We start from the raw sequence: 27,075 nt of genomic DNA on the forward strand, positions 1-27,075 counted from the left end.
TGCTGTTACCTAATGGATTTATGGATTGAATAATTTTCCATGGCAACTGAGAGGGCAAAGTATTTACTAGATTTCAAAATGTGATCTTACAGAAAATAATTGATTTCAATAGTTTAGGAAATATAGGATGGAATAATGGAATAAAAAATGGAGAAAATGAGGTAGAGAGCTCTCTTTATAAGGAAGCTGTGGAAACCCTTTTACTTGGGATTGCTGTCTTAAAGCAGAGCAATTATCCCTGTGAGCAGCCTAACGTTGCAGGGATGTGGGGTGCAGAGCAGTGGCTGGACCTTTCCCTGCCAGAGTGTTTCTGTTGCAGGTACTTCTGAGAGCTCAACACAGCTCACGCTGCAGCTGCCGGCTGTGAACCTGCCCTGGCTGCCAGGGGCATTTCCCGGGGGCAGGAACACAGTGCTGATGACTGACAGGCTGTGGTGGAGAGCCGTGGTCTGCACTAAGGAGTTGTGTGGAGGTGTTGCTTCGCTGGGAAAGTACTTCCTGGCCCACCGCTCCAGGGGAATGCCCCAGTTCAGAACATGGGTGCCGAGAGGCAAAAAGCTGCGGGATGCACAGAGGCACCTTGGTGAGGTGTAACTGCACTTACTGCGGTGTAATGGCTCAGCTCCACGTCATCCGTGTTTTTGTGCTTGTTAGTGTAACAGTGATATGGGGGAGTTTGATGCGGAGTTGTCACTTAACTCTTCACAGCTCCAAGTTTGTGACAAATGCAGTTTTTGAAAGCTCATTGAGGGGAGGGAGCACCTGGCAATGTGTGTTTCATATTAACGACACACAGCATACGACCCTTACAGACGTTTTTGTAACAGGTAATTGCAAAATTTCTCTTCTATGTATTTTCTTTATTATAGATTGCTTAAGTGTTACCACTGCTCATTACAACACATGGAAAATGTTCTGTGCTCTCCAGTGAGCATCATCTCACTGGAGCAGAGTCATAAAAGAATCTTTGTTGTGGCCTGCTTGGGTCTATAGCACATTCTTGAAGAGTATAAATTTCATTGGGGAAAAAACCCAAAGCAAAACTCTCTTGCACTGATTCCAAGTCAGCTGTATTTTTTTAATGAGGAATTCTCTTGTACCTACTGTTACATTTCTTCCTTAAAAATGTTTTGCAGCATAGTAAGGATGCTGAAAGCATCTCCTGCTGAAGTAAATATCATTCCTCAGTCATCAGCCTGAATCCTCTAGGGGTTGTGAAGTTGTCAGCACAGTAACACATTTCCTTGGCCTGTGGTCTAACTCCACTGAAAGCTGTTGCAGCACCCTTGCCTGGAGGGAGGAAATGTACTGCAGCTGATCCCCTCTAGATCAGGTTTTTTTTTCTCATTACCTTATGCTCAGCTGTGCTTCATGATGTGTTCCTGGTGTTCCCTGCCTAGAGCACAGCCTGTGTTCATGGCTGCCTGCCTACCTGCAGCTTGGGGCGCAGCACATCCTGGATTTGACTCATTTTACTACTACTAGAAAATACATTGTTCTCATTTTTTTCTTGCTAGTTTCAAACTTCAAAGGGGGGTAACCTGGAGGGAGAAGGCCCAGAGCGTGTAGTGAGGTGTGAGTTCAGTTCCCATCACTGCCCAAGGTCGGCTGACACGCAACAGCTGTGGACAGGCGTACTCCTCCCATTGTGCTTCCTCCCTCCTCTGCCTTTTCTACCAGGTAGTTACTGGGCTGTTGGACATTCCCTGCATGAGTGGCTGCAGAGGGTTCTATGGCTGATGTCCCTTGGCCTGCTGGATCAGGGATGTGTGTGCAGGCTGCAGAGCGTGGCAGTGGCAGCAAGCACAGGGAGCCAGAAGATTGCTTGGTGTCCTGCATGGCAGAGGGTGCACCTGGAGCACATGGGGCTGCAGCTCTGCCGAGGCAGAGCAGCTGCCTGGAGCTGGATGGTTCCCTTAGGGAATGAATGAGGGGGATTTCACAGAGGAGTTTGAATTTATGAATAATTTTCAAGTGGCAGACAATTCAAGGCTGATTCGAAATAGTAAAGTTATCACCAGCTTGTGGTGAGAAAGCAGTAGCTTCCTAAATTACAACTACTTTGTAGAAGGCTGCTGTTTTTCACCTGTTTGTATCACAATCCTCACTTGGGTCTTGGCTTCTCCCTGTCTGTGGTAAGATGACCAGAGGGCAGTCTGAGCCCATACCTTTGAAAAAAGCTAATCTGCAGGTGAATAGAAATGCAGTATTACAGTAATAGAAATCTCCTAAAGGTGAGCCATGGTAAACTGTCTCGTGCTGTGATGTTGGGTGGCTGGTGGACAGCTGGTCTAAGGTGGGTTTCATGCAAACTATAATCTGAGTGGATATGTAGGTTTTGTTCTTAGGGGTATTTGAACCTGCTTGTCTGGAAGAAAGTTACTGTCCTGGCACACGGTAAATTTTTCTTTTACACCAATGTCTGGCTGGTCCTGACCTTTGGGCAGGATACTGTGTTTTTATTGTTTACAGCAGTTATGTGGTGAATCACGAAGTATGAAACATTCTCTAGGAGAGGGGCTTGCACGCTCATTTCAGTTTTCCTGCTGCCTTAGTGGGCTCCTGTGAAGTTTTAGGCAACTGACCTGCAACTAAACTCGTGGTTGACTCACGGCACATCAAAAATGAGTCCCTCACCCCAACCCACATAACCACAGTGCCTCCACTGTACGGGTGTATGCTGTATTTCCCCAGTACCAAGTATCACTCCATTGTTATCAGAAATATTTGTTTAAATAGTCTTCTAGGAAAAGCCCTGCAATTCCAGGCTTAGGGTTTGACAGAAGACCATGTGTAAGCTACGCTCCTAGTCTTCAAAAACCCTGAAATTTTCTTAAAGGCTCTGGAATTTACAGTGAACTCTGACTTCCATGAATTATTTTCTATCATCACAATTGCTACTGAACCAAATGATGAAGAAATGCCTGGCTATTTTTGATTGATGCTCCTCATAATAAACTCAGTGGGTTTTAAATTTTTTTAAAACTTTATGACAACCTGCTGCCAAAATTTCTTGTGTTTGGCTGCTGCACTAATCTGTGTTGAATTACTCTCTGGGTTTGAATGTTTACCATGTGCAATGTGCATGGACTTCACTGCTGTCAGCCCCTGTACTTACTGCATAGTGCAAGACAATGAAAATCTGGTCAAGCTTTACTGTTGGTGGGTAAGTTTGGGAATTGTGAGTGGTCCTGGAGGAATCAAGTTCCAGATCCCAGCCTGTGCTTTTCCAGAGCTTCATCTCCTTCTATACAAGTACTTGTGCTCTTAGTGGTTTTCTTACTAAACTAGTGATTAGGAACTAAAAAAAAAAAATTCATAGGCACTCCGTTATTTTGAAACATGAATCTAATTAATACACTTTAGTTACTGAAATTGGTGATATACCTTATTGTCCTTACTACTAAATACTAATCTCTACTAATTACCAAGTATTGATCAATGTGAATATTGTAATGTGTACTAACAATGAAAAATGTTGCCAGCCTAGCTCCTTAACTGTAACTCTCACACCCACGCCAACCTTACCTATGGAGCTACCTCATGAAGGTACAGTGGAGGTAATTTCCAAACTACAGCATTTGAGCCAGAGTCATTTAAAACCAAACACTGCCAGCTGAGAGAAAAGTATTTATTAGAAACTGTTAAACACTACACAAAACTAAATTTTAGAGTATTTTTTTTCAGTAGACAGCACTCCAGCCTACATACACAGTACTGTGGGCTTTGGACAGCCACTGTGCTCGTAAGGTATATCTTTAGGATGAGACATTCAAGCAGCATGCACAGTGAGGGGGAGGGGTGCAATGAAAACCCTTTTGATTTGCATAAGTTCACAGAAGTACACTTTTGTAATTGTTTCCCACAAGGCAGTTTGGACTGAAGGAATCACCACTACCCTGGAGAGAGACAGCAAGGGGGCTCAGCTCCCACCTCTGCCCTCAGTGCTGGTGCATGTTAGGACTTTTCAGTAGAAGGTGTTTCAATAAATAGAAATACATCTTTCATCCTACTGGAACACAACCAGGATTCCAAAGTTGCCATACTCCCCTTGTCGGGAGCTGCACCAGCAGAGACCTTGCTGCTTTTCAGGAGAAACAGGAGCAGAGTCTACAGATTAAGGCAATGCAGTTCTTTAATTCAACACAGAAATTGTAACAAACTGCGTATTTTCTGATAAATTCAGAAGTATTTAATTGCAAAAATAAAGTTACTGATCACATGCTAGTCTATCTGCTATTCTTCATTAGGTATTGAAATACAGTGGAGCATCACTATAGTCACTGCCCCAACAACGTGGCAGCCAGTGACAGTTCTCTTCCACCCAGGAGCTGCAAAAGAAGAAACTAATGACCCCTCCCTTCTCCCAGTTCAAATCCTCCCTTGTTTCTTCCCACCTCCCCCAGTTTCCACCTCTCTTCCAAAAGAGGGAAAAAAACACCCCCCTTGAAACACCTATCTGGCTCCTGAAAGCAGCTTTATAGCAAGGCTCAACTGTATAGTCTAGAAAAAGATATAAAAAGTGACTAAAATCCAGAAATTCAGAGAAGGAAAATGTAATAAAGTACGCATGGCGTGATAAACCAGAATACACATAGCAATTTGCTACATTTTCCAAAAAGTGCTAACCAATTTTAGCTTAAAATAGTTCAAGAGATCTTACAAATTGCTATCATAGTGTAAAACTGAGTATATTGAAAAGACTGACTTAACTGTAGAAAATGTATATCTGTTTCTAATTTACACTGTATTTAGGCACACAAAAATAAATATAGACAGTCAAATGCTTCTTTAACTCTGCAGAAAGTTATAGTTAAAACCAAGCAATCAATTGTTATGACAAACATCATCTTTTTACACCTCTCTCTACATCACATGTGTGTACATAGGGGTGGATATCCCTTATGTCATCCTCAGGTCTCTGCAAAAGTTACTTAGAGAGTGAGACTGCTTTCTGCCAAAAACAGGTAATTTGGGAACTACTGCCTACAAAGAGATAGTTTCTCAAAAAACTCAACTGAACCTTTCTTTAAAATGTTTTATTCCTGCTTTCTGGGCCAGGAGGGTCTGGGATGGAGCAGGAGCCAGGCTGAGCCAACACCAGGAGCTGTTACGGCACAACAGGACTGGAGGGTTAGTGACAAGATTTTAATAGCACTGGCTAAGAGTAAGGGAACAAATCACAGTAAAGCTCCTTTGAGAAGGATCTCCAGCTGTTCCTTCACTAAGGAGCACATGGTGATCTCAGTATTCCAGCAACCCTCCCTGCTGCTGCCTCAGTAAAACTGGTTTTATCTGAGGTGTAAGCTTTCCCCAGGCACATTCAGTGACCCTACAGCTGGTTTTAGAATGCTTGTGGTACCTCTAATAACCTCTCTGCAGTGCTCAGGGAAGCAGGAAGACACTTAGCTTCCGGTGGCATGGGCTCACCAATACCAGTCTGGTGATTAATGCCACAGTCCCTCATTAATGGAGAAAAGTATTATGCAGCTGAGATTGGCACAACTGGGAGTCTCTGGTCAGCTGGGAACCTAACAATAAATTCCAGCTTTCTTGATTTTACTTGAAGAAGAAACTTTTCTGTTTCTGAATATCTAGCTTTAGTATGCTAATTTCCTGCTAGCCTAAGGGCACAACCTGAACTGAGGTTATCAGTGTGTGGTGATTGAGGGCTTTCAACACATAAAAATTATTCAAGTTATCTCACTATCTTGAAACAAATTGAAAAACATCACAAACAATACCAAGCAGCATAATTTTTATTTGGTGTTACAACAGCTGTGCAGCACCCATGCTTTTGGGCACCACATTTTACTGTTTACTGACTTTTCTTTTTGAAATCTAAACAGTTGTGTTCAGACAACTCTATGTGCTTTTTTAATATACACATTGTGACCCCTGCATTCAGCCTGTCCAGTTAATACTAGAAATATTTGTCAAGGCAATTAATTATTTCACCTTTGCTATAATTAGGGAGCGATCAAAACAAAATTTTTACTTTAATCTGGCTGATCACATGTACTGTACACACCTGTTCCAAACCCAATGTACTCAAAGTTTCTAAGTTAATGAACTCTCTTATTCAAGTAAAAATGCTGTACATCTAAGTATCCACACAATCGTACATTCCTAATGATTCTTCTTTACACCCTTATTCTTTTTAGAAATCTCTTTTTAAAAAGGCATAAAGAAGTTGCCCTGCAGATCTATATTTCTTTAGAACAAAACATTATACACTACCTCGAAAAATAATTTTATCAAAACCAAATTCAAATCACTGTCATGTACAATTTTCAGTTAACTCTTCACATTGAAATTGCACTTTGCAGATAGAATAAAACTAAAAAATGAAAACATATTTTACTTCCTTTCACAGGAGACTGCCTCTTCAAGATTTTTCTTCCGTGAATGCTTGTATTTGTCTACATACGCTTTCACTAGATTTGCCACTTTTGCAGAATTAACTTCCCCGCTCTTGCTATGACAAACCTGCAATGGTTTAAAGAACAAAAACGTTTGAAACATTTCCACTGATTTGCCACAGTCCCACATTATTCATTTATTTCCAGACACTTCTGATTCTTCCATCCCAGGCAAAACACATTTTAAAACTCCTAATACTTTCTGATTGCTTTCCAAATACTTCTGAATTCCCATTCAATTCTTCCACATAATAACCAGGTTCTGTTCTGAGCAGCCAAAGAAAGCTCTTGTGGATGGAGAAAGAAGAAAGGTATTTTTGCTTCTCCCTCATCCCAGCAACTATGAGCTGTTCCCACAAAACCAAGAAACCCATCCCCCCAAAGTTTGCCCCATTGCCCCAGGAGAAATGTGTGCAGCTTGGATTACTGGACCAACTCACTTTATCTACAGCTTTCCGCACTATTTCTTTGTATTCCTCCTTCGTGATATCTTTGTTTTGGTAGAAAGGTTTAATGGCGAGCTTGACCTCTTGTGCTGCTTTTTCTTGAATTAACAATTTCTGAAGAGAAAACAAACTTGAGTGTTGCATTTCACTGCCTATGTATCTTTATCAATCACAAGTTAGAACTTCACAGGGAAAAGGTTGTTACAGAAGATTAGAAAACCATCCCCACACTCCCCACCCCACATTTCAGCTCTCATGGGAGCTGCCTGTGCTCTGCTAAGAACAGAACGTTTTCCCACAGCAATTCAAGTAATATTCATAATAGTGCTGCTTTAAAGAAGACTACATTAAAAAGAGTCAGAGGCTAATCTGATGGTAATGCCTCATGATTGCATACATGATGGTATCGAGTATGTTACACTGAATGGTTATTGTCATAACTTGCTATTTTTCAGTACATCAAAATGCATTTATATAAAAATTAAAATTTCTATGTTTTAATGTAAATATATAAACAGTGTGTATATAAATATATGCTGAACTTTGAACTTGCCTGGTCCTTCTTCGAGCTATCTGCACTGGCTTCCACTGTTACACTTGCTTTGTTTTCTCCCAATTTTACAGCTGCATTAGAGCTCTTCATGTGACCTGATGACGTTGCATTACCCGAATTTGGTCCCTGAACTGTTCCCACGTTTCCCAGGACTGCTGCTGGAGCAGGCAAAGCTGGAGCACTCATGCTGTTACTTACATGAGAAGCATTTGGAATACCCTGTTTTAAAAAAGTTATCAGTAGTTAATACGTCATTCCTCTATATGGCAATGTAAACGCCTTTCTAGGAGTCTCAGCTGCTCTAGAATGAGCACAAATACTGCATGCTTTGGTTCATTACCTGATTTCCACACTGCCCATTATTATGGAAGGTACACACATTACATTAGATCTACTCAAAGAAAAAAAACAAAAAGAAAAGCTTGACAAATAAACCATCTTCCGTGTCACCACAGTGGCTGCCATTTTCTAGCTCTGATCCCAGTAATACAATACCCTGCAAACAGGCATGGAGGGTATTAGTGCAGGGGAAAGGAAGTTTATGGCTGCAGAATCAATCTGATTTACAAAACAGGGCTGTGATAAGTGAACATTTCTAAAAAGAATCAACACCTAAAAACACATGCAAAAAGTACCCAAAGCCACACTTGCATTCCTGCATCATAATGATGCTGCTTTGAAAACATCTATTTTCATGTTTGTTATCTGCTTGAACTTGCAAATACAAATACATAGGCAAGAGATGAAACACTGGCTGAAGTATCAAGATCTGTTTTTCAGGAAAAGCAATCTTCTGGCAATTCCAAACATCACTAAAAGCACGGTACATACTTTCCAACTGAGAAATTAAGTAGCTCTTAAGACTTCAGATAGAGGTCATTTTTAGCAGAAGACCAGAACATCCTCCTGACATGTTTCTGGCAGGCTACACTAAACACTGCTTTTTTGCAGTTCATCACAATTACTCTTTATACATCTGCATTTATCTAGATGGAAAATAATGAAAGAGGAATCTGAGCTCTTTGGAAAGACCGAGAAATGGAACTGTTATAATCAGTGTACTAACGCTCACCAGTGTGCTGTCTTCATTTTCCTTTCAACAGGAAGGACAGGTGGTGTCCTGCAGTATTCAGTCATTTCTATTGTGCTACCACTGAGGGGTTGTTGAATGAAAGCTCAAGCTGCAAGATCATTCAGGTTCATGGACACCAGTCCACAAAAGCAGGTAAGAGCAACAAGTGTAACATGGGCTTTATAACAGGAAACTGAGTTTTGCAGTAATGCGCAATCTTTAGAGTAACATATTTATTGCTGCTTTAGATACTCATTTCAGAGGTCTAAAGCCTATGTTCTGACTTCTTACATTTTTGGAGGTTAAATCTGCTGGATTTCCAACTGTGAAAATATTTTAATTCAGACATGAGGCATTATTTAAATCAACAAGCAATCTACCAGGATTTTAGTTCCAGCAGTACCTTGCTAGTTTACTTTGCAGTGTAGGAAGTTATTTCATATGGCCTGTAACCCCGCCCAGTATTTCCCACAGCACTCAACTCTCTGTGTTCTAAGTTAATGAATATGAAGAGATGACAGCAGTGAAAAGTGAGAACAATGTAGACCATTTATCAGTTCACTTCAGATCTTTAGAGGTAATGCATGAAAACAGAGGGTTAGAAATCATTTGTTCACTTTTTCAGCCTGGAATGTAGGGGAAAGTGGTTTAGGTTAGAACAGGCAGCAGCAAAAGAAAAGCACAAACCCCAGTCAACTCCTGAAGAGTCCTTTACTTATAAATGCAGCATTACATCTTCTTGCAGGGCCATGGGTTCTCCTCCAAGTTGTTCATATTCCTTTCCTTGATATAGAAGCTCTTAATATAAACAGCTAGCTACAGGAAGAGCTTACAATACACAAGAGTTGTTTTAAAGATATCTAGAGTCATAAAAAGATGGTCTACCTGCCCTAAGCATGGCAGAGTCCTTCTGAAATCGGAGAAATAAAGTGGGATTTAGGTCTCAAACAGGGCATGCAAAACTAGAGAATCAGGTAAGAAGGGAGAAGTAAAAACCACCAAAGAGGCCCCAGAAATTATTAATAAAAAGGCATAAAAGAGTAAAGAGAATAAAAAATGTGTGTGGGCAAGCCACTAGATGGTGACAGCTGGAGAATGGAAGTGTGGAACAAATGGGTGCCATGCAGTACTCAGCAATTTTCCTCTGCTGATAGACCTCCATAAGACGAGAACTGCAACACAGAAGTTTAGATCACTTCCTACATGCTGCTGAAAGGGTATTCAAGCATTTCCTAAAATGCTTAAAAGTCAGGTTTGGAAGGGGAAAATTTTGTTTTGGAAGCAGGTTAGTACTAGGATAAAAAAGATAATAGACAACAGTGATGAAATTTTTGAGTGTTCATTACCACAGAAACCCGGTTATGATGTTGTATGTTATTATTTAAAAGCTACAGTCTCGTGAACAACCCATATGCTCATGGATGCTTCCACTTCAAATTTGGTGTGGGGTGGAAGAAAACAGGCAAGAGAGAAAGAAACTGCAAGTATAAATTTATGGTCTTCAAGATAAAGAATCCTTAACTGGTATTATTCCACCACTGTTCTTGCCATTGCTTTTAATAAAGCATACCTGCAATTGTTTTCCATCTTGCTGTGAAGCAATGTAGTTGACTTGTTGAGATGGTGGGGGTGGAGGTGGAGGCGGAGGTAATCCCTGAGAAATATTTGTGGGAGCAGCTACCTGTATGAGAGGCACTCCGGTAGGGAGATGCATGGGCATTGGAGGGTGGATGTTGAAAGGATTGCGTTGCATGTTCAACAAGGGAGGATGGACACCCACTGGATACGGGAAGATATTCATAGGTTGGTGCTGTGCATTCACTTGTGGCATTACATTCATTTGTTGCTGCATCATATTTATTGGTAACTGAGAACCATCACTTTGCTGGTTGCCTTGGTCTTTGAGGTTTGGATCTGCCAAAACAATAACCAGACAGCGTATCAAGAAGAAATTCTGTACTTTATAAAGCAAAAGGGGAGCCAGGTGTCTAAACTCTTAATTAAGGATGGATTATCAAAAAACTTTCTATAGCCTGAGTATTTTCAAGATATTGCACAGTATTCACCATACATGCCATGAAACCAAATGCTAGCTTCCAAGTTTAAAAAGTTCAGGTTATTATGAAAGCCTGTGTTTTGAATTTGTTTTCTTTACTTTTTCCATTAACACAGTCAATAATTATTTCATCACAATGAAACTGAAATTTTTCACCAAAGAGCAGGAAGACAACATAATTTACCCAGTTATGCAATTGCAGGTTAGTCAACATTACCACATCAGCAAATCTGCTCCCCTTTGCCTGATTCACACACATTCACTGTACAGTTCTGATAATTACAGAAATACTCTGCTGGGATTTTTCACACAGAGCAATAAGTCATCCTCAAACCATTTAAGAAATATTTGTATTTGGAAAGAGTTGTTTAAAGATCCTGTAATGGTACAACAGGTAAAAACTAGAAGTAAAAATAACCTCTTAGGGTAGCACTTCTTAAATAAATTACTTTGATATTGCATCTTCTCTTCAACAGAAACCAGAAAGTTAAAATCTGGACCCAAGCAGCAAGCCTTCCAGAAGTCAAGATATTAGTTTGAAGAAGTGATTGATAGGCTCCAATGTAGACATCCTTCCTTTGGATCCCTTCCTTGAGGAACTCTGTCATCTAATACACAGGGATCACAATCTAAGGCCCTGCCTGCCAGACCAAATCCTCATTTTTGAAGATAATGGGATAACAGAATCACTGAGGTTGGAAGGGACCTATTGAGACTCTCTGCTCCAGCCTCCCTGCTGAAGCAGGGTCAGCAAAAGCAGGTTGCCTTGGAGGACCACGTCATGATGCCAGCCTAGCCTGTTTTATCCAGTTATGAGAGATTTTTGTACTATTCTCAACTAAATTCAGGTTCCAAAAGTGAGTAGAGCATAATTGTTCCTGAACTATATGAAAAAGCCTTTGAATCACAAAATGCTTTCAGTTACAGGTTTGGTAAGTTTTCTCTGCAGCAGACAGAAAGGTGACAATGTTGCCTCAAAACTAGGAAGCCACTGATGCAGTTCTCTCAGAAGAGGGAGAAAACTGTTGGTATATGGCATGAAAATGGATAAAAATGAAAGGCAAAACAAGGAGAGAGTGCAAGTGTGGTTGTCTTCAGAAATGGATTTCATAGTTCTTGAATTCAATTAATATCTATCTTTAAAGATTATTAATCAGGGCCTAAATAATCTCTGGATGACTTCTTAACTATTCAGAATCAATTTAATCTACAGTGCAGTTCACTTACTTTCTACCAAAAAGCTTATTTCTGTCAGAGCAGTTGTCTTTTAGATATAGAAACCTCTCAAAAACTGATTTAGACTTATACTGACATTTTACAGGAATTTTAATACTGAAATACAGTAAAAGTTTATTAAAAGCACTAGTATTTATAAATTTGTATTTGTATTTATAAATTACCTTAGATTTTAAAAAGGTGTTTAAATAGGACTGCTCATCCAGGAGCAAGATAAATATCAACATGCTGCTTTGTCATCTCTAAAATCTGCCATGAGGGTCTGAACAGGCAAATTCACATATTCTTGAAATGACTTGGCCCCTACTTAGAGTTGCGCAGATGCTAAAAGTAACCATAAAGATATGCTTTCTCTTCAGCCAAATCAATTTACTTCAGCAGCACTCTTCAGATGCACAGTCCTTAAACCTAAATTCCGACTTTACACACAACCAAGAAGTCATCAAAATACAAGAAATCACCAAACTCCACACCTTTACCCCTTCATATTGCAATAAGTGTATGGATTCACCCCAAATTATTTTTTAAAGAACTAATCAGCAGATCAGATGACAGGACAACGTGACAGGATTTTGCTCAACTACTGCATCTGTTATATTTCAAAACCAATTAATACCTTGTTCAGGTGTCTCCTCTTCTTGTCTCATTCCCCATCCAGACTGTGGGCTTGATGAATTGCGTCCCCTTCTTGAATAATAATTCTGCACATCAGCAGGTAAAGTCTTCCTCACAGCCCAGCTGGATGCAGATGTCCACCCAGACCTGTCAGCGGGTGTATCAAACGAATACTCTTGTTCACTCTTACGCTTGTATGGCTGCTGTTCTGAGAACCTTGAAGCTTCATTCCCAGAACCATTTGAGTTCCCTGAGAGAGGTTTTCTGTTTTGCCAGTGATTTTCACTCTGGTCTCCATACATGAAGCCACTTCGGCCACGGCCACCTCGGCCACACTGACCTCTCCCTCGATTTGGAATCCAACCTGAACCAAAGTTTTTATTCCAAGACTGTCCTGCACTGTCATGCTCTTCCCAATGTGGTTTCTCTCTGTCTTTGTTCCTGACTTCAGGAAGAGAGTTCATCCTCTCCATTACCCAATCTGGACAATCATTCCTCTGTTGCTTATCTGAAGAACATTGATCATCACTGTTTTTTTCTGTATTATTGTCCTTCTCTCTTTTAAGATTTTCATTCTGTTTCTCTTGATCACTTCTCCTGTATCGATCATTCCCTCTGGGACTCCTCCAGCTGTCATTTGCCCGTCTCTCTTTCCATCGAGGTGAACGACTTTCTTTCTCATTTCTAGAGAATGAAGAACCTTTATTTCTAGTCCTAGATCGTGATCTTGATCTAGAGCGTGACTGTGACCTAGACCGCCTCCTATTTCTTCTTTCTCTGTCACGATCTCTTCTTTGATTATCTCTATCACTGCTTCGAGACCGAGATTTTCGCCTTGGAGATGAATCCTTAGTTCTTGATCGAGAAGATGATCTCCTGCTTTCCCTGACAGCTTCCGTTTTGGGAGATCGAGATGGGGTTTTTTTCTCATCTCTGAGTGTCTCTCTCTTTGGAGAGCAAGATAAGGATCTCCTTCCCTCCCTCACAGTTACCTTCTTGGGTGATCGTGAGCTCCTGTCTCCAGTCGTCTCCCTTTTAGGTGATGGTGATTGAGATTTCCTGTTCTCTCTCCCAGGAGACCAAGTTGTCGATGGAGAGTGAAATCTAGATCTTCTAGTTCGAGCCTTTTTCTCTTTTTTGAGCTCTGGCTGGCACTCTGTTTCTTGAGGAACAGTCTCATCTTTTTCATCAGAACCTGATGCAGAGTTTCCCACATCACACTGTAAGTTCACTTCTCCTTGCTCTGTACTTTCAGGTGGTGGTAACTGCTCAATCTTAGGTTCATTCTGGTCACTGCAAAATGAATCACAGTCCATTGGTATCATTTCATTGTTATCTTCACCAAAATGTTTATGTTCAGCATTTACCAGGGGTGACTTTGAAGTTCCACCCTCTTCACTTTCTGAAATGGTGTTCTCTTTTAAGGGTTGTTCTGATGTACTGTCCATAGAAACACTGTGTATTAATGCATCTGGTTCTTCATCTTGAACAGGTTTTGTATCTGCACAGTCTACTGGTGTTACTTCAGTCTTAGAATTATCTATTTCCATGGCTTCAGGATGCTCCGGCAATTCACTTCTGGGGCTCTCTAATGGCTGATCTTTTCCCAAAGGTTCCAAATGTTCCAACAATTCATTTTCTGGACTAGCTATGGGTTGATCTACTTTTGTCAGAGTTTCTGTGCTCTCCATTAATTCTTTTTGAGGACTGCATGATGTCTGATCTACTTTTTCAGAAGTTGCATGGTCGCATACATCATCTTTGGGACTAGACACTATTTCTGCCTGTTCAAGAGTATTTTCACAATTATCCTGATTGGCAAGATCTACATTTTTTTCAGTAACATCTTTTACATCAAATTCCTGACTTTCACTTCCTGAAGTTACTACTGGGGGTTCTTGGAGAGATAAATTTATATCTGCATTGCTTGAAGTATCTTCTCTGTCACATTCTCCTGTAGTTTCCTCAATTTCTGCATGCTCACTACAGCTTTCCAATCCATTAGCAGATTCCGTTTCTACATTATTCTTCTGTGGGAGGCTTGCATTATTGCTTTCAATATCTGACTGGTGGTCTTTATCTAAAGTTAGGACTGCTTCAGGCTCAGCAATATCATCATCTTCCACTGAGCAACAGGGTGATTTTTCAGATCGTGCAGAACTTCTCAGTTTCTTTTTAACTGCAGGTGTCTGTTGTTTAACTGCTCTTTTAGACTTGCGTTTTGGAGGAGCAGTCTCTGCTTCTGAATGAGTTTTGTTCAGAGATGGGTTATTGCTATCAGGGGCACTGCAAGCAGAACTGCTCGATCGAGGGGAGCTCCGAGAGTGACTCAGAGCCTCATTTTTGCTGTTTCGTGTAGACCTTCTTGTAGGAGTAGTAGTAACTGATTTCCTCCTACTTCCTCTAGTGCCAGATGACCCAGAAGTTTCCTTTTTCTCTTCTCCTTCTTGGGTACATGCAACAGCATATCCTTTGCCTAAAGATTCTAATAAGAACAGAAAACATTAAGATTTGATAATAACCATTTATCTGAACATATTTAAGAACATAAAAAGGCCTTCTGCAGTGTAACAGATACCCTCAAATATTACAATTTAAGATGTAGTATGAAATACTGCCACAGCTTATTTTCTTTTTTAAATGAAAACTGGTTGTTTTAAAGAACAGAAACAAGGTAAAGTGACACATCAGACATCTGAATGCACACTTTAGAAGCAGTGCTGGCATGTGCAAGGACAGTGATAGCATGCACAGTGAAACTGTTATTGACACAGCTGCTCAAAGATAGTCAGCATTTAAGCTGTTAGAAAAGTAATGAATTAACCACACAACACCGTTACCATATAGCAGTTCCTGTCACTATGTAACATAGGCCTGTTGATAGTGAAGCTCATACTAGAGAAAGGGACATTTTCCAAGGGCCATCAGTGGATGATCACATGAGCAGCAGTTGATCAGACACAGCAGTGACAGTGCAAACTTACTCATCAGTTACAGGGCAAACTGAACTTAAACTCTGCCACAGGACACCCAAGGTGCCTGCAGCCTACAATGCATCAAAGAAACAAAAGCTTTACAAAGAATGACTAAGGCACACCTAGGAAGCAGCTCAGCTTTTGTGTTGATACTGCACCTAATTTCATGCCATCTACCACTTGACTAAAGTCTTGTTAGGGAAGCTAAGGGTTATATTCACTGCACAGGGAAAGTTCCTGGTGGACAGCTCAGGAATTAAAGATTAATGATAATTAAGTAAATATATTTGATGTAATATTTTACTTGATGTAAAATATACGTAATATACTTGATGCAATACTTTAGAACTAAATTAATTTCTTGGGATATTCATTAATTTGTTTCATATTTTGTGTAGATTTCCAGAAGGGTCAAGAATGTGGTGTTTAAATTAATTATTTTACAGCTTCAATTTCATACACAAACAGTGCAAACTAGCTAAGAACGATTAATTGCTATGGATTTTGCAATTAATCTCGAATAACAAACGTCATTTTAACTCTGTACATTATTTCCCATGGTTTTGTTACACTAAAATATTTGTCTAATATATTCACAAACAGATTTTATAAAAGTAAGATTGGAATAAGAAAAGTAACAGCAAAAAAGCCACTTTCTACCATTTACTACTTTGTTAGCAGGACAAAAAAGGCCATCATTGTATTAAATGCAAACAATAATCTCAGAGAATGTATTCCATAACCACCTTGCTAGCCTTTAGAGGAGCACAGGACTATAATCACATCCTTTGACCTTCCCTGTTCAACAGAATAATTTGCTTGAACATGAGAAAAAAAAAAAGTAGCGGTTCTGAGTTTTGCATGTCCAGTGATCAAGTAACCACTTGAGAAAATGAAAACCAACATCAACTGTATAAAACTGTATTTAAAAGAAAATAATATGATGGTAAAGAACTTCCAAAGGAATTTCAGCTAACTGACACTATTGTGGGTATCTACTCTAACAGTCTCACCAACCATATTGTTATGAAGTGACTTTACAGTGGTTAAGCAGCACTTACTCTGTGACAGGTGGCTGTCTCAGACTAATTATGTCTTCAAATCTATTACAATAGCCAGGAAATCAAGTTATTACATGACATTTCAAATTTTAATATCTGTGATAATTTTCTTCAAGGGAGAAGAAATCATCTTGTAATAATTAAAAAAAAAAAAAAAAAAAAAAAAAGCCCAGCAGAATACAAGTGGAATGTGGCAATCTGGACAAAATTAAAAGACAAGTTATTTTTCTAGCACATTCAAAATCTACATGTGAAGCACAAACCCCTTTTCAGCATGCCCTACAACTTGTAAAATTTTAACAGAAAAGCTTCACAAACTTTGGACTTGGCCCAAATAAAAGGCATTTCAGCTCACAGACTCTTTATTGAAAAATATTTTAATCACACAAAACCGGCATAATGCCAGCATATATCATAGTGGTATTTGTAGATTTACTAATGCATTTTCAGGTCAAGTTAATAAAAAAGACTATTTAATGGTAACAGAGTACTAAAATTGCAGCAGCTACAGTGATGATTCAGACACTAGAGTTATGATTGATACTTGTATGTTTCCTTGTACAATTCTGGAAGCTACTGACAGCTGTTACTCTGATGCAAAACTGTATACTGTAGGAGTGACCAAAAGTTAAGAGGAGTTTAAAAAGAAAACAAAAAATTCTTATGCTATGATCTTGCAGGCACAATTTAGTAAGAAATGCAAGGACCAGTTTACATCTTTTTATAAATGTATCTATTTTCTTAATTCTCCTTTTCTCCAGCTTTTTAAAAATTCTTTTTATATATATCTATTTGCCATGCATCTCTAACAGTATTCAGATTAGGTTTCTCTTTACCTTTCCTTTTGCATGTCATCCTTTTACTCAGATGCTATATGAAAACTGAATGGGGAAGGAACAGTCACTCAACAGAATGTGATTAAAATCCTCAAGGGACATCTTCATACCCACTATCCCCTGGTTTTACTAGGAAATTTTAAGACTCTTATTTCCTGCATGCTCCTTATCAATAGAGAGTATTTAAATAAAATGTGGCGACTTAAAACTCTGGATCTTAGAACACTGTGGTATGTTTGCACTAATATTAAAATTCAGTCTTTGCCCACAGTACAAGTATCAAAATTCTAATCAAGACAACTGACAGAATTCTGTTCTAAATATAATTTTTAAATGCTTCTGGTGCATCCTAACAAAAAAAGCCTGACTACAGAAGTGGAAAGGTAGACAGGGAAGTCAAGAGGTACTAGAAGCAAAATGGTTAAGAATCAGTTACATTGCACTGCCAAACATCAGAAAATATCCATTTTTCACTGGGAAATGTGAAGGTGAAATACATACTTTTAAAAATAATAAAAAATATGAATGCAATTTTTTTATGATCCTTCTATTACTTAATTCCTTTTGTCTATTTACTTCCACACAATTTTTGTCAGCCAGGAGCCCCAAATCTGTCCTATCTCTTTGCCTACTACCAATGAAAGTGGTGTGATTCCCAATTCAAAGAAGGTTAGTAACTTAACCTTAAGAAATAGGATTGCTTTGTTTCCACTTCTTTGAACTTGTGCAGCTTTTTGGAGAGAAACTACGTGCTTGCTGAGTATGGAGACAGAGGCTGTTAAAGTAACTGGAGGAGGGCAATTCCTTTCTTGACTTCTGCTGCTTTCCTGACAGACCATGGAGCACTAGTACTTTCACAAGGTTTTGCCCTGTAGAGCTTGGAGGCAAACTGAAAGAGATCCATACACTTCACTGCTTCCTGACTGATGTTCTTCTCTGCCAGAAAAGTTTGTTCCTCACACTGCACAATACACCTCTGAAATCTGCCATTCATAATGCATCAAAATAAGATTTATCCTTGAACAATGAGAAATGAAGAAAGAAGAGCATGAATGGAAAAAAATGTTGCAATTAGAAATTGAATTAAGTTACATAAAAACTTATTAATTTTATCTTTAAAAGAATAAGTTATACCAGCTTTGGGGTAGATGATTCATGTTCTGTACTGCAAATCCAGAAATTAGGTAGCTGACATTGAAATAGTACCAAACTGCATCAAAGATGATTTTTTTAAATGTAACTAACACTGTTTGATTTCTGATAATTATATTTTAACAATACTCCACATGAGCTATAAATAAAACTTACAAAAAAAAAGTTTACCAAAGTTTTCCAAAGGCCTGATATTTGTTGGAAGAACTCTTCCAGCCACTGCAGAAGAAGTGAGAAGAAAGGTCTCAGCTTCAGCTCCATAAGATATTAAAGGAACACTGCAAAGTAAAAGCAAAAGCAGTAACATTAGTTGTTTTAGCTGTTTGCAGTGAGTCTTAGAAACAATGCACAAAACCAAAAACACATTAGGCAACTACAACCCTTTCAACTTCATCACAGCTGGAGTGAAACCCAAAGCTGACAGTGAACAAAACTTTCTTTGTCATATTTAATTTCAGATTAATTTTACTGCCTAATCTATTAAAACTGTTTGAACAAGGTATGTTATGTTAAAGCAATATACGTCTGGCCTTCTTTAAATTCAAACATAGAAAAATAATAGCCAGTACTGGAAATAAAGGTCTGAGTGCTGATTTAGTACTTCAGGAGAACAGCAACCTTCTCTGCAGAAAAATGAGAAATAAGTCTACATGAGAATTTAGAAAAGGCTCTTCTTTTTTCTTTCATTAAAAAAAAAATACATATATACATATATATATATATATTTACTCAGATTCCCTCAGCAAACCTTGGGCAAAACCGGAGTTTAGCTAGAGATCCATAATTTTTGCATTATCACTGAGTTGGAATGAAATTTCTTCTAAGAAAATGTATGTACAATAAATTCAAATTTATTATTTCAATCCTAGATGCAATTTTTTTATTATAATTTAAAAACTCTTCACTTGCTATTTTAACTTTAGTCTTTGTTTTTTACAAAAGAGAGCAAAAGACATGTAGTGAAATTAAGATCATAGAACCAATTTCTTACTGTGTTACTTAAAAACCAGTTATTTTTATTGTTCTGCTTTACACTCACAAAAATAAAATATCCTTAGGGCATGCTTTAACACACATCTGCTCTCTGACAAAAAAACCCCACAGAATTATTTTATGTTCTCTTTCACTTCATACAACTCCTGTTAGCTCTTTTTAGATAAAACCAGGATTTTTTTCATAAATGTGACGGAAAAAGTGACAGAACCAACCCACGGAAGTAGGGTGCAGGGTGGTGTGGGGAATAAGAACCAGACTGATGTTAAAGCAAACATAGTCAGATATCTAGGAACAGAAATAATTTTAACAGCTCACTGAATATCAGCTTCCAAATAGAAAATATATTCAAACTCCTATGTCTGTGAAAAGGTGACATATTAAGATGCACAAGGCAGTGGAGCTGTTATGCTTGTCACGAGTACCAAAAAAGTTTTAAGACATACAGAAAACAATCTATTGACATAAAAACAAAACATCAGGCAGCAAATTTAAACAAAAATTTAACAAGTTAAATACAAACACTATTTAGTTTCATGAAAATTATATTCTATCTAAAGAGCAACTTGAATTAATCAAACTCCAAACTTGAAGTATGAAGATCCACTATGAATCCAAACTACAAACCTTTCAACTCTAGCAATCACAGATGAACAGGACAATTCCAGTTCTTGCCTCTTCTGTCTGATCTCTGCATTGACTTCTGTGAATTCTGTACTGAAAGACAAATTTCATACAAGAAGTTATAAAAAGTAACTTTTTACTATGACAATTTCAGTAATTGCTCCTACCAATGACTTTAATTTAATAGTATTAGAACTTTCAACAGTCATGATTAAACTATGCATTGGTTATTGCTTAGAGGGAAAACACAGTCACAGCAAACATAAAAGTAGTCCTAAATAAAATAAAGCAGATGGAATGGAAAATAGGTGAAATGTGTCTGTTGAGGAGTTGAAGGATGAAGAAACTTTGCATCCTTGACAAATTCTGTTGCATGCATGGCAAAAAGTTCAGCTTTAAGAGACTGTCAAAACCATACACCTATAGTACTTTTTTTTTTTTTTTTTTTTAAACTAGGCCATATTAGCCAAATAACATTCTTTTAGACTGTTCTTTTTCCTCCAGCTATTCAATGAAGAATTTTTCTATACACCTATTCTTAAGTATTAGGCTTAATTAAGTATTTGCTTAATGCAAAATTGCTCCACGGATGTTCAAAGTATTCCTCTTGGAATCAAAGAACAACAACAAAGAAGATTGTTTCTGATACAAACCAGGATATTTACTGTTAAATGTTTTGGTAACTGCTGTTGTAATAACAGGGCTAAACCTTTCCTATCCAAGGCTACAATTCATCAGGGAATTAAACGTGAACTAAAAATAAAACTCTTATTAAATCAATGAGATTAAAATGCTCAAGTGTGTGCTTCTGATGCTGAACACATGACAGAAATTGGGGCGTGCTCTTAACAGCACTCATTTTAAAACATTTGTGTTTATCTCTTAACTTTTATCTTTCGTCCATGAATTAATACTCTGACAATCTTCAAAATATGTCACGACAGTATATATACAGGTAGGAGGAGAAGGAATTTCAGAATTTACAATACAATAACCCATCAATTTATACAAAGCACTAGTACACACTAACCAGTCATTTCTACAGGTAAAAAACGATTCTTCACTGCTACCACCAGCCAGAAGTGCGCTGAAGAAATTAGTTGTGATGCACTCATTCCAGCAGGTCTGTCTTCTGGGCTACAAAAAATAAATTATAAATTAAAGACACACAAAATAAAATAATCAACACTAAATACATGAAGATGAACAGAAATTAAATTAGCAAGACTTTAGTTCATAAAAAGCAGACAACATAGTAGTTCCATAGGAACATGGAGAGATTTGCAGTTACAGCAAACAAATCTTCTCTATTCAGCCTCTGAATTTTCAAAAACTGCTCTTTGCAGATAAACTTCATATTATATATAAAGCAAAATCTTTAATATTCCACACAGACATTATGAATAAATAAGCCTGATCTTCACTACTGCACAATTCTGCTACCTAATGCACAACAGTAAGTACAGCTCGAGCACCCTCACACCCCTGCACAGCAGTTCAGCAAATGTTTTTTTTCAAGTAACTAGAAAACCTAATGAGGGTACCTGGGATTCTCCTTTACCCTCAGGTAGGATTAAGGAATTGAAGCTTGTCTGGTGTGTTTTGTTACTGGGTCCTCACACAGAGGCACGACAATCAGCACTCACTTTGTATTTCAAAAGACAGCACCATGAGTTTATGTTGCTCCCAAGGCCCAGCCATGACTCGCTGCCCGTTGCCTGTGTTGCCCTTTGCAGGCGTGCAAGGAGCTCTGTGCTGGGCACTGCGCAGACTGCTGGGGAAAACCAAAACACAAACCCCAGCAACAAGCCATCAACAGTCCTCCAGGTACTCTTCCCACACTAACATACACCTACACTGATCCATTTTTGTCACAGCACTTAAAGGGCTCATACCACCTCGAATCTGACTAAAACTTTCCTGTCATTCCCTATGACTGGTATTTTAAAACAGGAATTTAGAATACCCCCACAATTTTAATGCAGAAAAATGAAAAATAAAAACTTTGTAGTGGATTGTAAAAGAATACATGTCTCAATATGAAGTCATTATCCGTATGCTCCATCAAACTTTGGCACAGAGAGTTGCTTTTGCTGGGAACATGACCTATTTTATCAGTGTACAAATTTCAGGTTTTGCCTAAAAAATAGTTGAGTTCAAGTTTTATTTTAAGAATAATATAAATTTTGAACATTCATTTTTCTCCCTCCCAATTAAAAATGCTCTTCAGTCATTCCACAAATGTCCTTATGAAATAGTGCTAGTACATCACATTAGTGGCTGATCTACCATTAAGCCCTATCATTCGAGTTCAAAACCCCTTCAATGCAGTGAAAGGTACTTTAATTTTACAGGGCAACAGAATCCAAACTTCCAAATACCTGACCAAAAAGGGGCAAACTGGAGCTAACAACATCTCTGACAACTATGGTGTAATGAGGACCAAACAGAAGTTAGAGTTCAGGCCACCAGCTGCTGAAAACAACCAGGATGTGCCCCATACTACACAAAACAAAACACCAACCAAAACAGGGACTTGAACACAGCTTTTCCTGCAAATATTTAAACTTCAGGTAAGACAGAATGATGGCAAATTATGGCATTTACACTTCAGAATTAAATTTATAGCCTAAACCTTTTTCACTCACATTTATTTACAGGTGCAACTATAAGGAAGAAGGCAGTGATCAAAAACTTGTGTCTCAGAGACTCAAAGTATTTTCAAAAGGAGGGATGGTAGAAATCAAACAAGAGAGCCTTTACAGCTCCTTATAAATCTGGCATCTGGTGATCCTGTGTTTACAGGCTAAGATTTAGGAACAAGAAACCTGGAAACAGAAACCTTCTTGACAGAAACCTCACATTTAAAAAACCCCAACTTGATGCAAACCATAATGTCTACAGCAGATTCACTAAATTACTTGTTGATTATGTCTATATATTTTATTGAAAATCATGAAAACCTTCATATAACGGTGCTTGGCTGACAGTTTGTACATGAAACCATCCTCCTTTGGTGAAGATGGATGAAAACAGCATTCAGGATAATGTAACATCTTAATCTAAATGAAATTAATTTACCACCACAAAACTAAGTTTAATCTGAGAAAGAAGCTCATATAACGTAGCACTATATTCTAATTACTTCAAGACAAAAATAGACAAAATAAAAAGTTTGAATCATACCAAAATTAACAAATAGAAGTTATCCTTGAAAATAAGCAGGAACGTAGTCCTAAAAATGCTCCAATTAAAGAAAGCTTTTAGAAATGTTTCATTATCAGAACCAACCTTGTTTATCTTCACAGAGAAAGCTTTCTTCTTTTGTTTGTCATACAAAATGTTACCTGTGGAACAAGAAAAAAAAACTCAGATCTTAACTTCAGCATATTACTTATTGATTGTTAATCAAAATCATTAATGCAATGGGAGGTTAACAAAATGTGTATCTTGAGTGCATTTACAATGTTTACCTACAAACTGAGTGAAACGAAAATGCACACACCTTTACAATAGCTTTTTAGATGCCAGGCAGTTTTTTACCTCTTCAGATATTTGCTTTATTTCCTAAGTTATGAACAGACTTATCAAACAACTTCTATTGAATAAGCCCCTCAGAATAGCAACCCCAGAACACAGCTAACTGCTGCTTGTGTTTGAACTCTCACCAAAAAAACTTCTGTGAATAAAAGCTAGTCATTAGCTGTTCCCCAGCTGCCTGATGCAGAAAATTACTTGAGGCTGAAACTACATCCATTTGACTTGTGACTGAAATTGAAGAGGCAGTTTTCCAGTAATATAAAAACAGGAGTTTCACATACTGTAATTTTCTTCTAGAAGTCTCACACTTCTACTACTTGGAATTTGGGTTTTATATACAAATGTAAGCAGTTTTAAAAAATTAAACTGGCTCATCAAGAAAAGATATTCTAGAGTCCCTTAATAAAATACAGCAATTCTGGCAAACACCAACTTACTGTATTTTTTCTTCACAATTCTGCTTAATTTTACTGTTACTGGCCTTCTGTCTGGACATACAGCTCGTCTGCAAGATCAAAAAAGGACATTAAAAAAACAGCTTCTAGGCACATCCAAACAAAATCCTCTACTATTTGAAAGTATTTTTATTTTATGCACATAAACCAAGTTCTAACTGCTTCAAAACCTGAACTTGCATCATGAATATCATCTTCCATATATTAAAAGCCACAGTGCTTCAAACAGCTTAGACAGAAAAAAAAACAAAAACAAATTTACACAAAAATTAATATCCTGTATTAAATCAGAATGCTCAGTTTTGTTTGATTTCATGGCAACATGTGAAAGATGTTATAACCTGCTTCCTTTTAAGAATATCAGTCAGTGTTGATTCAGAGTGGTGAATCTTATTTTCTTATGAATTTAAAAGGGTAATTTACCTCCAGTTATCTTTGCTGTAGTGAAGTCTGCTTCACATTAAACCTCAAGAACTCTATATTTTTCATACATTCCATTAAAGACTGACTTTAGATAAACACTATTTAGGAAAATTCATCTATGTAATCATGAGCTTCCCCTTATACAATGCAGCAAACATTACAAGATAAAGTTTTCCAAAATAGATATGTTATTTCCATATAACAACAGAAATATTCCCTCTCAAGCTTGCCAGAATAAAATCAGTTGTTGACTACAATTATGTTTTATAGAAGAGTAAGATCACCAGTGTTTATGATAACACTCAAAAAAGTGGATGTTTCTTTAGATAAACAAAGAAAAAGATTTATATAGTTAAGATATGATGTAGCCATACTGCAAATTAATGTAAAAAATTGTTAGATTTGCTTGAAAATGCAAGTTTCACAGAGCTCAATGCAAGAAATACATTGCCCTTTACTTCTTCCTTGCTATTTTAACTATTCAGCTGGGAATTACAGTAATGATGAAAGTAAAATTAAACTACCACTCATGAAAACTAACTAATTTTAAAATAAAAATAATTTTATTAAATTTTCAGGCTGTACATGTTAAACCATTTCATTTTATACATTTCAAATATTCCAATTCAAATGCTTGAAATTACACAGATGACCAACCTCACAAAACTTCTCATCTTCACATGGCTGTAAGTTTCCTTATTGTAGGCACAGTTTTCCTCTTCCTCCTTCCTCTGTAGCTGTTTTGTAATCTGAACCTGTGTTGTAAAATAGAGTCAATCCAATCTAGAATGTCATGACACTTGGGCTTTAAATTCATACAAAGCCTCTCCAGGTCTATACAGAAGTTAAGTTCAAACAGAAGGACTAGAAAACATTTCAAATCTTCTGCGACCTCACAGCTTGGAGACTTTTATCATTTGTTTTTCATAAAATAGAAAAACCTACACCTTGGTGTGTTATTGACAATGTCTGACATGCATATGTTCACAGGACCAAAAAAGCCCTGAACATTCAGACTGCCATGGCAAGTGTCTCAGAGCTACACACTAGTTTCCATTAAGAATCTATAAGCTAAGTATTTTAAAACTAAGTTGGTTATTCAGAATACACAAGGTTCACCTTGGGAAAATGTTAAACTACTACTAAATATGCTTCCTCATAATTAAAACACACCGAATTTTCTTCTAGAGTAAAATAATTTATGTATTCTTTACAACAGTGAGTTTTTTCCACATCTCAAAAACACTGAGAGCAACACAACTTTTATTTCACACTGTGAAGTTGATTCAATGGCTATATTGCAATTGTTTGCACTAGAAACTTATTATTTCTTTATTCCCAGAATCTGGCTTTTTATGCAACCCCTTAATGTATTAGCATTCTAATTCTGACCATCACAAAGAGAAAGCTGCCAGTCTCCTGATAGCACCACAGACATGCTGACCACTGTGTCTGCATGTCTTGGTACACACTTTATCTATTTCTATGGGTCCAGTGGCTTTTTTTCAGAGAAGGACATTGTTCTCTGCCCACCTGTTTACACTGCAGTTCTGTGAACAGACAATCTTACAAACTGTATTTTCATACAGCCTTTACACTTTACCAAATGTAAACTTCAGTTTATCCTAGTTCAACTGCTTGCTTGATTCTTCAGAAATAAAGAAGACAAAATACACAAGCATGCTTTTTATGAGAAGGAAGCATCTCTAGTTGCCAGCACAGCTACTTTACAGGTGACTGCGTGAGCCTCCAGAAGTACAAGAAATGAGTAGTCGAATCCTGTTTTCTAAACGCAACCAAGCGCAAGACCAGCAGCTTATTAACTACTTATAAGCATAATTTCATCGCAAAACTTCCGAATTGTATATGGAATTATCAGTATCTTTCTATATGGATTTTTAAGATCAACTATCAGAAGAGGTTTTTTCCTTGATAAACATCTCTCCATATCAGTATTTTTAAGAAGAATTCAGATTTGGTTTGAACAACGTTTGACATTGATTCCTCTTGTGTTCATGTATTTTTGTCTGGAAATTGGAGGCTGTGAACACAGAAGATTTACTACAGTTTAAAAAAAAAAAAAAAAAAAAAAAAAAGGTAATATTGCATGATAATTGGTATGGCAGCTGTTTACAAAACCTAGTGTGAAAATCACTTTGAGACCAATTACTATACTTCTATTCTTGGATATATCATGAATGCTCAAAGATACTAGAAAGTAGCAACAGCAGCATAATTATGATTATTATTACTATGGTAAATACTTGCTCTGAAAAAATAATTAAGAATAATTCCTAACTTTAAATATGTAACAGAAACACAGCAACAGTAACTACTTTGAAAGGAAAGCTTATTTAACACATTTCATTTTGTATGAATAAAAGGCTGCAGCATAACTTGGACGTTCCTACAACGAAAGTTATTTAATAAAATAAGTCTGGAACATACCTTTATCTGCTTATCCACTGCATCCAGCCTGCACACTGCTTGAAATGGTCTGCGATCAATAGGACATGAAGCCTGTGTCTGAAAAATTATTTTTCTTATTACAAACTTGGTAATGAGCTAAGAGAAGCCTCAATTTCCTACACTTTCACTTGCTATTACAGTAGCTTA

At 37.6% G+C, this 27,075-nt stretch overlaps 1 protein-coding gene across 3 annotated transcripts in view; it reads right to left on the reverse strand.

The window, feature by feature from the left end:
- Positions 1-3,617: 3,617 nt before the first annotated feature.
- The window catches only part of SCAF11 (SR-related CTD associated factor 11), a 52,019-nt gene continuing 28,561 nt past the window's right edge, over positions 3,618-27,075 (reverse strand). For all 3 annotated transcript variants that reach the window (XM_066319068.1, XM_066319069.1, XM_066319067.1), the window contains exons 4-15: positions 26,908-26,985; positions 25,117-25,214; positions 24,019-24,086; positions 23,333-23,388; positions 21,072-21,178; positions 20,045-20,134; positions 18,596-18,702; positions 12,402-14,885; positions 10,064-10,407; positions 7,422-7,640; positions 6,863-6,982; positions 3,618-6,489 (exon numbers count right to left, since the gene is read on the reverse strand). In XM_066319068.1, the coding sequence (XP_066175165.1) occupies positions 6,361-6,489; positions 6,863-6,982; positions 7,422-7,640; positions 10,064-10,407; positions 12,402-14,885; positions 18,596-18,702; positions 20,045-20,134; positions 21,072-21,178; positions 23,333-23,388; positions 24,019-24,086; positions 25,117-25,214; positions 26,908-26,985 (3,900 nt within the window). In that variant the 3' untranslated portion in view covers positions 3,618-6,360. The remainder of the gene's footprint in view (positions 6,490-6,862; positions 6,983-7,421; positions 7,641-10,063; positions 10,408-12,401; positions 14,886-18,595; positions 18,703-20,044; positions 20,135-21,071; positions 21,179-23,332; positions 23,389-24,018; positions 24,087-25,116; positions 25,215-26,907; positions 26,986-27,075) is intronic.

The sequence above is a fragment of the Sylvia atricapilla genome, chromosome 5 (genome assembly GCF_009819655.1).
Source record: "Sylvia atricapilla isolate bSylAtr1 chromosome 5, bSylAtr1.pri, whole genome shotgun sequence".
NCBI classification, from domain to species: domain Eukaryota; kingdom Metazoa; phylum Chordata; class Aves; order Passeriformes; family Sylviidae; genus Sylvia; species Sylvia atricapilla.